Source organism: Ammodytes marinus (assembly GCF_949987685.1).
Source record: "Ammodytes marinus genome assembly, chromosome: 21".
NCBI classification, from domain to species: domain Eukaryota; kingdom Metazoa; phylum Chordata; class Actinopteri; order Uranoscopiformes; family Ammodytidae; genus Ammodytes; species Ammodytes marinus.
The window spans coordinates 14,637,535-14,651,155 of NC_137225.1; the positions used below are offsets into that span (position 1 = coordinate 14,637,535).

At 39.8% G+C, this 13,621-nt stretch overlaps 1 protein-coding gene across 1 annotated transcript in view; it reads right to left on the reverse strand.

The window, feature by feature from the left end:
* Positions 1-13,621, reverse strand: part of cUnh8orf34 (chromosome Un C8orf34 homolog) — a gene marked incomplete at its 3' end in the record, with an annotated part of 64,137 nt that overhangs the window by 38,100 nt on the left and 12,416 nt on the right. Inside the window, 4 exon segments of the mRNA XM_080050051.1 lie at positions 7,309-7,475; positions 10,391-10,554; positions 11,592-11,620; positions 11,878-12,000. Of these exon segments, the coding sequence (XP_079906177.1) occupies positions 7,309-7,475; positions 10,391-10,554; positions 11,592-11,620; positions 11,878-12,000 (483 nt within the window).

Sequence of the window (13,621 nt, forward strand, 5' to 3'; positions counted from 1 at the left end):
TACAGCATCACCATGTCCATTCAGCTCCCCTCCATCCAGATAATCTGGTCAGTTCATTTTAAGGCGCTTACGCACACCGGAGTGTCGTAGTAGCTACTCTGGCTGGTATTAGGCCGTGCTCTGGGTAAGGCTACCGCTAGATTTATGGTATGATCACAGCAGTCTACTTACTTAGCTATTGATAATTGCTTTCAGTAATAGGGCCGTAATACCGCAGCAATTAGCCTCTCGATTAATCGTATCCATCTGCATCGTGGAGACTTTAAAAAGGCGTCAAATTGGGCACAGTTTGACTTCTACATGGTACATTCTTTTTTCACTTTCGGGCTGAAAAAAAGCTTGAGAGTTGAACCTAGCCCTGCTTTCAAGCTTGGATTTCAATTGAATGATTTAGTACTGAAGCAACCTCGCACCATTGACATATAGGTTATCATCCACCTCCGCCTCTTCCCTTAATGCATACAATGATGACACTGCTGTGTTGTTGCTGGTTTACATTGTTTCCAGGGCAACTGTTGTGTCTTTGGTTGTTTGGGCAAGGATGAAGGGGGCAATGGGGGCGTTGGGAGTGGGAGTGTGTGTGTGTGTGTGTGTGTGTGTGTGTGTGTGTGTGTGTGTGTGTGTGTGTGTGTGTGTGTGTGTGTGTGTGTGTGTGTGTGTGTGTGTGTGTGTGTGTGTGTGTGTGTGTGTGAGGGGGGTTGTTGCTGCTGTTGGCGTCAGGATATGCGTGCCTTGTCTGCTAACTCTGGCAATCTTGCTGTTGGCCTAAGGCAGACAACAAAGAGACGGCTCTGAGCTATATTCCATTCAGACAGATGCAGGGATGTACACATATTAAAAAGGTCACATTACCACACAGAGCTGAATGATAGTATGGAAAGTAACTTAGCGTGTTAACTCAAGTATGGTACAAGACTTTTTGCTCCACTACATTTATTTGAAAACTTTACTATAGTTACCATGCAAATTAAGATTTTACATATAACACATAATCAGCTTATAAAGATAAAACACTGTATTTAAACTTTCCCAACATAAAATTCCCTCCACCTTTATAGCTACATCCATAAAAAGAAGAGTCTACAGCCGAGCTAGCGGCTTTGTGAGGCTTTGGTAAGGCACATCAGTGTTACAGCTAACATGCTCATGCTATAGGGCAAGTATTTTAATATTGTGTAATATCGACACATATTTAATTGTTTACAATGTTAACCACCGTAGCTTGTCATGTTAGCATGCTAACAATAGCTAATTCGTACTGAACAGTTATGGCTAATTGGGAAAGTCATTAGATCTGCATCTGTATTTGATCATAAACCAGAGTACCGGATAATTTGAAGTTGTGGAAGACATTTCACATGATAAGGGATAACAGTAAAAGGTCAGAGGTTACAAAATGGCTGGCAATCCATCAGACAAATGTTGAGATGTTAGCAGTCTGGATCGCAGTGACTAACTGACAGCATTGCCTTGGAGCCTTAAGTTATATTGATACATGTATACATTTTCTATTAATTTGGTAATACTTTGATACTTAAAGTACATTTTAATGTAGGACTCATTCAAAAATAATGTGAATATTTCTTCTATCACATGGTTTTCAACTCATAATTCCTATAGATCTTTCTTACAGAATATGCCAAATATATGACGTATAGTTGATGAATTGAAAAAGAGCTAGGCCTATTCTTAAAACTTTGTCCTGCCTCACGTGGAGGCAAGGGGTCAATATGCCGTTAGATTAATTCCTCACATGGAACATTTTTCTCTTACATTTCAGGGTGGCAAAAATGGTAAAGATCGTGTGGGGAAAAAAAGGTCTCACTTTACCTCACTCTATTTTTCATCTTGAAAAAGTGCTCGATTGTATTGTAGCACAGGCTCCGCTTGATCAAGGAAGATACATAGCTTTCAAACAAAAGAGCCACACACAGGCACTGTAACTCATCCACCAGGGAGTGCTTTCTTCCATGTATCAAAGATCAGACATAGCTTTTTCATGCCCTCATCCTTTCCCCATCAAACCCTTACTGTCATTGTGAATCAGTGAGAGTGGGTAAAGCTACTCTCACGACCTCCTCTCCTGTTTCAAGGAATCTTGCCAGAATGTTTCAGCAAACTAAAAGGGTCTGTGGACTCATGCAAGGGGGTTCTGATGTCTGACGTATGAGTGTTTCAGTCTGAGGGAAGCTTTGTTACTCTCTAATGCAGTAAAAGTGTGTGTGCATGTGGAACAGGATGTTACAACCCTGCAACAGGGTCTCCAATGTCTTAAGTTGAGACATAATACATGTAAAGTAAATGTAATACAGTATGTAATGTCAAAAATAAATGTAACGTAAAGTTTAGACATAATAATGTAAAGTAATGTCTAAAGTTGCCTACCAAACAAAATTATATATTTTTCCATTATACCATAAGAAGCCCCAAAGTGAGAAACAATTTTTCTTTCTAAATGATATCGGGCTGTTCTAAGCAAAAAGCAAAAAAAAAAAATTGACTCCACTTCATTATACTTTGAAAAAGGAAGTCTAGGTTTATGTTGCTACAGAGGACGATATACAATAAAACGCACATTTCTCTACACTTGCCTTTTTAAAAAAGGTAAATAATGTGTTTTGCAATGCCAACGGTCATGTAAATAGCCCTTAATCTTTCAGCATTTTCACAGAAGTGGATTTTTTTAATTGAAAAAGGTAAGTCTCTGCAATGGAATACTTCCACCAAGGATAACTAGAACTGGAACTTTACAGTGGGGAAACTGGCTTACTCGTCTCATTAACTGACCATAAAATAACACTGCAAGGCCAGAAACAGGGTGTTGCTCCCCGCACAATGAACTCTGCTTGTTTCTTATTGCAGATCTGTATAAAATTGTGGTCACACCGCCCTGCCCGGGCTAGAATCTTGACATTTTCCATGGCTTAACAAGAACATGTGAGTCATATTCATTTTCAATATGGTTTAGACCGTGGTAGATATTGAGTGCAGAACTAATGAAAACAACTGAGAAAACACAGGGCCATCCCGGAGAGCAACTAGAGAATCAATATGACTTATCCCCTAAGCTGATATTAGTTTATCTTGTTGGAACAATCTGAACAAAACAAATCAACCTTAAGCCGTGTCTTTGGTTTTTCATAATTGTATTCAATCTGGACAGCATTGGCAAGCAGTACCGTAAAACGCTCCAAAGGGATCCTATGATTTCCTCCTAAACTTCTTATTGAGGTGCTGGCAAAAAAGACACCGTTTGGAAAATCCTAATTTTCAATATGGATATGGGGATTAGCTGCTAACTTTCTTTGTATCTCTTAAGCCTGATTTTATTACACGTCTTATTCTCTCACCGTTTTTGTAGCTGAAACACAGTAGAACAAACTAGTGCTGCTTTCCTGCCTCCCAGTGGATATGTTTTGCAATATGTGTGGTGTACACTGAGAGTGTGGAATCTCCTCTCATCATCCTCCAGAGGTTTGGACATGTAATAATGACATACAACAACGGCCATGTTCTTTTATTAGCTACATCATTGGTTTAATTAGGGGAGTGTGAAATTGTCTGTCCGCCTGCCATCAACACAACAAGGAGGCTCACAGCCAAATAGCAGGTTTGATGAAAAAAGCTTGGTTCAATGCAACTACTAATACAACACAGAAAGTACACAGAAAAACTACTGATGTGTATCTATAGTTAACATACGTTCATTTGGTTGAGTGTCTATGGTGTGTGTGTGTGTGTGTGTGTGTGTGTGTGTGTATGTGTCAATAGAGATGTTTAACAAGCTGCGATGAGTGTAGATATATTAAAGTGAATGTGGGTGTCTTTGTTCGAAGTGGGAAAGTTAATTGGTGTTTGCACACTTCACTAATCTGGCAGGTACGATGCGATTGAGCAGTAAAACAAAGGTTTCGGATGCAGGTGTCCGGCATGGTGAGGCATTAAGTCTTTTCAAACACAAAGTATAACAAAGTATTGAAGGATATGGATACTTTTCTGCCATTTTGTTCAAAAAATTCAAATGTTCTCAACTGGGACTTGAATAATCAGTGCTTCTACACACAGCCATTGCAATACCAGATTATAGCCACTAGAGGTCATCCTAAACCAACGCTTTAAAAAAAATAGCATACCTCCAACATTCTCTGGTACTGCAGTAGTGACTCCATTAGACTTAAATAAAAAATATCTTCCCATGAAGAGTTCAGAAGAAATTTGAAAAATAAATAAAATAATCTATCCATGGATAACTTTCTGAAGATAACTGTACAAATTGCATCTACTTATCATGTTTATTCTACTATTTCACAGCGCTTTAAAGAAAATTGATATCCACTGATTTACAAGCACCTGGCGCAGAGGTTTCGAGTAAGTCATTTAGTTCCAGGAGTGACCATACCATACTGTATGTTTTTTATCTTCATTGCTATCGCTGCCGAGGAGAATCAGTCATCTTTGGCATGCATTTGTAGCCTGGTCCAACCAGACCATCGTACTTCATTTCATAAATGAAAATTGAGCGGAAGTAGGTAGGTGGGCGGAGCCAGGCTAATGCATTTGGTCATAGACACAGAATTTGTGCAATGATTCTCTTTCTAAATGTAGGGCATTTATTTCTCACAGTCCACCCGGACAACACATGCTCCATGCTGGAATTGCTTTAATCGAATCAACAGTAGTGAGAGGCACACCACACAGCAGTGGTAGTCCCTGCAGAGAGCACAGAGACCACCAAGGCCTTGATGGAGGATCAGAAATGACCCTGATGCATTTTTTTCCTTTGAATTACTGCCCTTACTGTGTAAAAGCCAGTGGTGAGATACGCCTGGGATAGAGAGCTATGATTAAGGAGGACCATCACAGACCATCACCATCCTGCTTTATGGCTGAATGTTTCACCATTATATACTGCTGTTCTCGCTCACGCCTATGTTTGGCTGTTATAAAGGAAAGCAAAGCCTGGAGTATACATAGTGTTTTTACAAGATGTCTTCCACTTATAACATGTAGAGTGTGAAAATCAACTCATTGATACAGGTTATGCTTTTTCACCACAGAAGATAACCGGGTCTACTATAAAAATCAATTACCATTATACAGTATATAATACATGACTTAAATATGTCGGCTGCTGGTGCTCAGACAAATTTAAAATGTCTAGATACTGACACAGAGAATCCAGACTATCTGAGTCTATTTCCTGGTCTGTGTTGGTGCTCAAACTGTCGAACTGAAAGACCTATAAATCAATTAGTCAAAAGAAGAAAGAAACAGCTAATCACCCAAAGATACATTTGTTAATTCTCCACATAAAATAAGCCTTCAATGGAAAAAAAACTAAATCCATAGCTTTACAGCAATAAATAAATGTTAACCTCTTGGTAAGCCTTGGGTAAAAGAGCTTACTAACAAGCACAAGTGCCTCTGTGCTGTGACAGTAGAGCAGAGAGCAAAATACATGCATAGATGTGTCACCGAGCAGCAGCAGGAGAGACACTGAGACACTGTAATTGGGGACCATGTTGTAGACACAGGGAAATATAAAAGGGTAGGTTGTGACTTGTCATTTCTCAAAGAAGAGCTGAATGCCAGGTATTAACCTAGGAGAGAGTAAGTGACTCAACACTGTGTTGTATTTGTAGAAGAAATGTGACTTTTCCCAATACGAGCTACGGGCTTTCAACAAGTTAAGATTCTACTCTAAGAGCTACTGGTTTATCATTGATGCTTAACCAAAATCTGTGCTGCATACAATTGTAGCAGCTGACAAATTGGTGACAGAGAAATTGTGATTTTCCACACACACACACACACACACACACACACACACACACACACACACACACACACACACACACACACACACACACACACACACACACACACACACACACACACACACACACACACACACACACACACACACACACACAATTAAACTTGGTATGAGGCATTACATCCTGAGCGCACAGACAGGGTGACAAGCTCTTAGACAGTCCACTGAATAAAGCCAAAATGAGACTTCACACCACATACTCATCTATCTTAAGTGAGTACATGATGGCATGAGCAGCTTGAAGGAATGTGAACACACACACAGACACTCAAAACGCACAAAATGTAAATAAAAGGAGCTACTTTGCGATTCTTTTCTCAGTTGTTAGGGCGAATACCTAGGCTTACTGGCTGAATGCATCTGGCAAGACCCTATGTAAACAGGAAGAATAGTTTCCTTTAACAGCTAATACTAGAGTGCTCTTTAGTACAGCAAAGTACACCTCCACAGAACTGCATATATGCAACCATTTCCTCCCATTAAGCTGTCTTGTATATTTCTAAAAGGTAGAGCACTGAGCAGGGAGAGCACGTTCGAATTTGGTGCATTTGGTTTACATGCATGTAAGAAAGAGTGACATGTTTTTTTTTCCAGAAAAAGTAGGGGGCCCCAACGATTGGAAAGTTTCTATCTATGGCTTCTCTGTGATACATTTATCCCAGTTGCTATGTGTAATTATGATGCAATGTGGTGCATCTAAGGAGAACCAGATCCTTGTGTTTAACAATTAATACGCTTTATATTTGATGGGTGTTTAGCATCAAAGCTCCATCCTATCTGCAGAGGTCATTCTAACACATTTGACAAGTTAACCCAGTGGAATAAATAAAACACAAACTATTTAAGCATTTACCTACTGTAGATGTATCTGTTAAATATACAGTATGGTATGAATGATCTTCCAACTTTTTGATATTTTTAAGTCAATGGTTTCTCTTAAACTGTGCCCTAGGTCATGTCATTGTAGCAACACTTACAAAGTTGTTGAAATAAATTTGGACTTCTAAATATCAAAGCAGATTGATTCGGATCAGAAAAAAATCTTGGATGATGAAAGACTTCACCAAAGACAGTGAAAAAACTTATGTGCCCTGAAAAATACTGAATCGTTAAAAAACTTAAATGGTAATTTTTTTAGTCATCCAGAGAGTGAAGCATTAAGTCACTTTACTTGGCTCACTGTGACTCACATACTTACAGACACATGCAATCATACACACACACACACACACACAAAAAAATAAACAACATAAACACAGCATCTCACACACCCAGAGAGCGTCTGCAGCTGATACACACATGTTCGACATCTATGATGATCAATGATGTTCAAAGTTTTATGGAAACTTTGATTCAGAGAACTTCTAGGTATGAGACCGCATCAGAAAACATTCAATGTTGATACATTGCAGTACAACGCACAACGAAAAAGGTGGTGTGTGTATATAGAGAACACTTGACATTGACATTACCCAGAAGCTCCATGGCATCGTCCTCATCCTCCATCTCCTCCTCGGCGAGGGGGAGTGCGGGGCTATGGAGCGAATCAAAGGAATCCTGAGACAACATGGCCGCCAGCAGCTTCTTGTGATGCTGCTGCTGCTCCCTAAGCCCTTTGCTCTTTGTTTCCATCTTCAGGCTGGACGAGGCAGAACAGAAAAGCATATGGTAAAAAGTTTTAAAAAAAGACTTTCACACTCCCATACAAAATGTAAATCACAATTTTTTTAAAAGGAGAAGTAAGTGATATATTTTTTTTTGTTAATAAAAGTGACAAATCACTCTATATTCACACAGCAATCACTTAAACAGTAGTTCATAATACGGGTCTCCTAGTCATTCAGGTTTGCAGTTATATCCAGATAACATTTTGAGTATCCCGCTTGTTTTCATCCAATCAAGAGACAGAGCACTATAAAGAGGCGGGTCTCTGTGCCCGTGAACGATGACTCACTGCTCTCCATCGCGGCACTATCTGACGAAGACGGCTGTGTGTTAATGTGGTGGTGATGTTGGGACGAGGGAGGAAACTGTTACCTTCAGTGACTGACAGGCAGTTAGCTAAAAGAACCATATCACTTACTTCTCCTTTAATCATTAACATGTGATACTTTACATTAAGTATGTACATTTTTCAATACAAAGCCCTAACTTCTATGAAACACTTGGAAGTTGAATGTGTTATGAATGTGACACACTTTCAGGTACTGTAAAACATAACTATAAAATGAAGATGTTTTTTTTCAATAATGATTATGGTTTATTTTAGTAATTACATCCCCTTCATCGGGCAAGAAGCGCAAAATGTGTCATTTGCCTTGGTGGGGTGCAGATGTGTGACTATATTTAAAGTGTGTTTCACCACTTGTTGAGAGCCATTCTGCCATTGTTATAGGGACAGAATAACATGCAGGCATTTTGAGTACCAAGCAGGTACAGAACACGTTGTTAAAAATGGTTCACAGGGAGAAGATAAGGAAGCTTAATTGTTCTGAGGTGAGCAACAGAAGAATTAGTTGAAGTGCCAACTACAAACCATTAGCAATGATATATAGAGGATGTGGGGGTATAAAGGGGAGGTCTTTAGTATGTTCAGCATCAATCATGCTTTTTAACATTGAAACTACTTTTAAAAGTTGTCTTAATAGTTCACCGTTTAGTTAATCAATAGTTAGTATGCTATCGTGTGCAATACATACTGTAGCCATTTGTAAAACACAAGCATAACAGCATACAGCTTTGGAAATATATAAGATTTTTCTGCAGAATCCATCCTCTAATAATCTGTATTTGCATCCCCATTTACTGCACTAAATACATCAAATAAATCCTATGTTTCTCTCAATTATTTCTTTTTCCCAAGAGTTTAAACACAATTTATTCAGAAATAAAATAACCTCTATACGCCTGGAATGTGAAACATAATCCTTCCTGTAGAGTTAAAGCTTACAGATTCAATGATGAAGGTTGGGTTCTGCATTACCTCTTTATTGGAGAAATTCATTTCCATATCCCAGAGGCTGAGGGCATGGATTAGAGCAGCAGCAGAGTCTTAATTTGATGCTAATCTCAATTTAATGACTTCTATATATAGCTGATGGGTAAGGGTCATAAAATAAAAATAAAATCTTCATACTCTTATGGTTTTTCTGTGTTAATTATATCTGCTTATATGGACACTGGAAGTGTCTTGGTGTGATGAAGTTTTATCAAGTTTACTCTTGACTTTATCTGAACGCAATCCTTGGGAAAAAGTTTATACTAGAAGGTTAACACTTACACGGCGTTTCAGAGAAAGTTGAGAGCAACGCATCTTATATTCAGCAGGAAAGTAATACTTTTAAACATAAATAAAATTGAGAAACGGTATCTTGAGTTGCTCAACTTAAACTATACCAAATGAACTATAAGCAGCTCCCATTTGCATGTACTCAATGAGGTAGACATCCATCACTTGATTTGACACTTTGATACGGAGGAAAATATAGAAAATCTGATGACTCGATGGGAAGTTCTGGAGTTGTAAGAAGCATTGTTTTTTTTATGATTTCTTATCTGAGTTAATTCATGATGCACATCAGAGATAATGATCCTTGCTGATCCTAAAAGTGTGTGTGTGTGTGTGTGTGTGTGTGTGTGTGTGTGTGTGTGTGTGTGTGTGTGTGTGTGTGTGTGTGTGTGTGTGTGTGTGTGTTCAGATTTATGTTGTTTGCTTAGCCAGGAAAAACAACTCAGAGGACTTGAAAGTGATCTAATTTCTCAAACAGGATCTGATGTGGGAGTAAGTTCCCACTTAATGCAATGCAAAGTTAGTTGATATAAATGATCTACTGGATAGAGTATAGGCTGTGTATTTTTGGGATGCTGCACCATTCCAAAACACACAGCACAAGTTTCCCACACTCATCATAGGTAAACATGAAACACCTCATTGACAAACACACAGAACAGAGCTCATCAACGAGCACACACACATCCCTATCTCCCAGCACAGACTTCTAACTAAGTGATTTCCCCCTATAATCCACCCATACAGTAGCCTAATGGGATTAACACTGTGTATGTCAGCCCAGGCCCCGCGCATGATTTATGGTTTTATATCCGATCCCCCCTCTAATTAGTCACATCAGCAGCTGCAGTGCAACACACACACACAAAAAGAGGTGGATATATCTTATTGAGAGGGCGACAAATAATTTAATACTTTAACACATGATGCAGTAATATTGTCAAAGACAGGCCATCTTTTAAATAACAAAGACAAACTTCCTTTGGCCTTGAGCGCACAGAAATTAGGTTAGCTTTAATTTGAAATTGGGTCGAAGCAGTATCATGGCGAGCATGTTTGATTGTGCCTTTGGAAAGGGATTATCAAAGTCATTCAGATGGGCAGTCAGCTAAGAGTCAGAAGTCCTACTTTTCATTTTTAAAAGAGCCAACGATAGAGATGTATTAACTTCAATTCATTCAACTTATTTTTGTATTTTATTTAAAATGATTCACACATACACACACAGAAAAATAGGAATGACCATACAGTATTTATCAACCGACCTCCCAGCAGGGCTACTGTCTCCACTCCAGCACACTTCAGTCTTAGCCCGCGGCACGGGGGGGTGTAGCATCTCAGCAGCCAGCGGGTCTGCGTCCTCTTCTGACCGTCCAACCCATTCCCCGATCACCCGAGGGCGCATCATTGAGTTGTAGCCTCCCAGGTTCTAAAAGAGCAATACAGAAATGTTAAGGGGGTAAAACAGACAGACGGAAGGGGGCCGAAAAAAAGACAAACAAACAAACAAACAAACAAAAAATAAATAAATAAATAGATAGATAGATAGATAGATAGATAGATAGATAGATAGATAGATAGATAGATAGATAGATAGATAGATAGATAGATAGATAGATAGATAGATAGATAGATAGATAGATAGATAGATAGATAGATAGATAGATAGATAGATAGATAGATAGATAGATAGATAGATAGATAGATAGATAGATAGATAGATAGATAGATAGATAGATAAAACGTTTTCTGAACACTAAAGTTTTTTGAAAAGCAAGACAGTCTAGTCTGAGATCTTTCTCTCTCCCATTCTGCTCCTAAGCCAGCCAGCAAACATTTACAACCTTTTCGCAATTCAAAAAGGCAAAGCCACCGCATGTTTTTAGTAATAGTATCAGATGCTACTTCCTCTGCATGATCAGAGCAGGAGTTTAGTATTCATCCCCTTCTCGCAAAAAAAGAAGGAAAATCTCTGGGCTTAGAGCCAAGGACTTTGGAAATGTACCGCTGGCTGCACTGAGTAAAAAGTAAGAAGTGAAGTCTCTGTCAAAACATATGCCGTTTCTCCCATCCAGTCTCATCATCTCCAAATCGCTCTGTGCATCTCCAGCACTATTGTGTTTGCTAGAGAATCGGGGGCCAGGCGAATATAAAAAGACAGAGCTCAGACAAAGCTTTGCATGTTAAGATGCACACTGAAGAAGCAAGGGAGATGGGAGATGGCGGACATGTTTACTGGAGGAACCAGTCTCTCATATCACTCCAATGAATTAGCACTTCATCGTCAGCAATAGAGCTGTGCTGCTCTGTCCACCAAGTCAAAGTAATGAATCATAGCTTCTTTTTTATGTAGCATGAGCGAAGATGCAAAGTGATGAGTGACAGAACTCTTATTTCCACATAACTGCATTGCTAGTGTGTGGAGGACTTTTTCTAAAAGTCTCCAGTCAAGTGAAAAGTGTCTACCTGGTCGAGCTCATCAGAGATGGCGATGCCTGCAGAGAGAAGAAAATGGGTTTCAAAAGCAGAAAGAACCATCTAATACATTTTAAGATCCCTGGCTTAGGCTACTTCTGAGCTTAGCGGCGGGGGGGCTTGTAAGATTAGCTACTCGATCTGGTTTCCCCTGTCAGGATTTACAGTGACATTTCCAGGAAAAAGGGCTCACACACTTTTTGTTCTGTATGTTAAGATGTATTAAACAGCTCAGTATAGGTCACAGTGTGAGCATGCTAAAGCTGCAGCTACTCACTGCGGGACAGACTCTCCAGGGCCTTGCCCAGCTTCTTGCTCTCCTGCAGAATGTGGTTGAGCTCGTCAAAGTCCCGGCTCTCCCTCCAGCAGTCCCAGGACGGGTAGTCGGTCGACCGCGGCACTGGATGTCACAAACATAAACACAGATATACAACTTGTGTTAGGTCTTCTGGTAACACTTTACTATAAGGGTAATGAACTGTTAGTTAATGCTTAATTAGAATTAACTAAGCATAAACTAACAGTTATGCTTAGTTAATGATTAACTAAGCATTAGTTAACTAGGGGGCCCGGGGACAATGTATGTCAGTGTCTTTGATTAACACTCTAAATTACTCAAACAGTAGCAGGCATACTGTACTGACATCCTTCCCACATCCATTAAAAGAGTCCCTGAGCTTCCATACGATGGGTAATAATTCATACATTGATGGAGTCGGACATTATTTATTAAAAGGGAAGAGCGATATTTCTTTATATGAGAGGGAGTATTTGTAGTTCATCCATATCTTGTGTTCTTATACTCCCAGGTGACAGGTGCAGAGACCAAGCGTTTACCCTTCTGCTTGCACACACACACACACACACACACACACACACACACACACACACACACACACACACACACACACACACACACACACACACACACACACACACACACACACACACACACACACACACACACACACACACACACACACACACACACACACACACACACACACACACACACACACACACACACACACACACACGAGCAAAACTCAATAATGAAACAGCACTTCTTCTTCAATCTGCCATCCTCTACCCTTGTTTACCCTGAATTAACTGCATGCATGGCATTGTCACAGCCATAAACACAGAGCAAATGTCTTTGCCAAGTACAGATGGGTGGAAAAACTCATTGCCTGTCATTACTTCCGGCAATGAGTGCTTCACTGTCCTCTGTCTGCTCGCCTCTATGTGTTGTGTGCCGATGCTGCTGCTGCTGAAAAGGGCTGTGCTGGATCTTAATAGCCTAGATTAAGGGTTAAGGATTCCATTACCACTGGGACCGGCCATTAAAAGTGTCAATCAAGATAGAACACGTAGGGCCAAAGCACAGTTACTGTTACACAGAAAGAAACATCAAGCACATTAGTGAAACCTTTGTATGATCGGGACAGTCGTGGTGTAGTGCTTGCTACATTGTGAAATAATGATGAGCGGCTGATCTTTCTATTTAAATCTTTCATGAGTTCTGCACGGCAAAACACCGACCTATGCATGTATTTTTAATGTGATTTGACTTAAAAAAAGTAGCTTTGAAGGTTTCTTACTCTGAAGGGGTAGGAGGGATGCTGCTATTACTCATAACTTCACCTCAGTATGCCGAGTGTTGCCGGCTTTAATCTGACTTCTCCCTTCCACTTGTTTTTCCCTGTACTCACTGCACTGCACTCATCTCCATTTCCCGACACCCGTTTCCTCTTGATAGTGAGAAATGCTCCGACCGCAAGCCTGAAATAGACATGGTCTGGCAGTGACGGAGCGAAATGTTAAATTATTGAAGTCGTCTATGGCTCTGCCTGCTCCCCAATTTCACCCAGCGTCATTGTCTCAAGTGTCATACTTCATTCGAACATCATAGCCACAGTCATTTATAAACAGAACAAAAAAAAAGTTCCAGACAGAAAAAATGTGTGTGATCTGCATCCAATCTGCAAGAAATATGTGAATTTTGTGAATAATTTATCCTC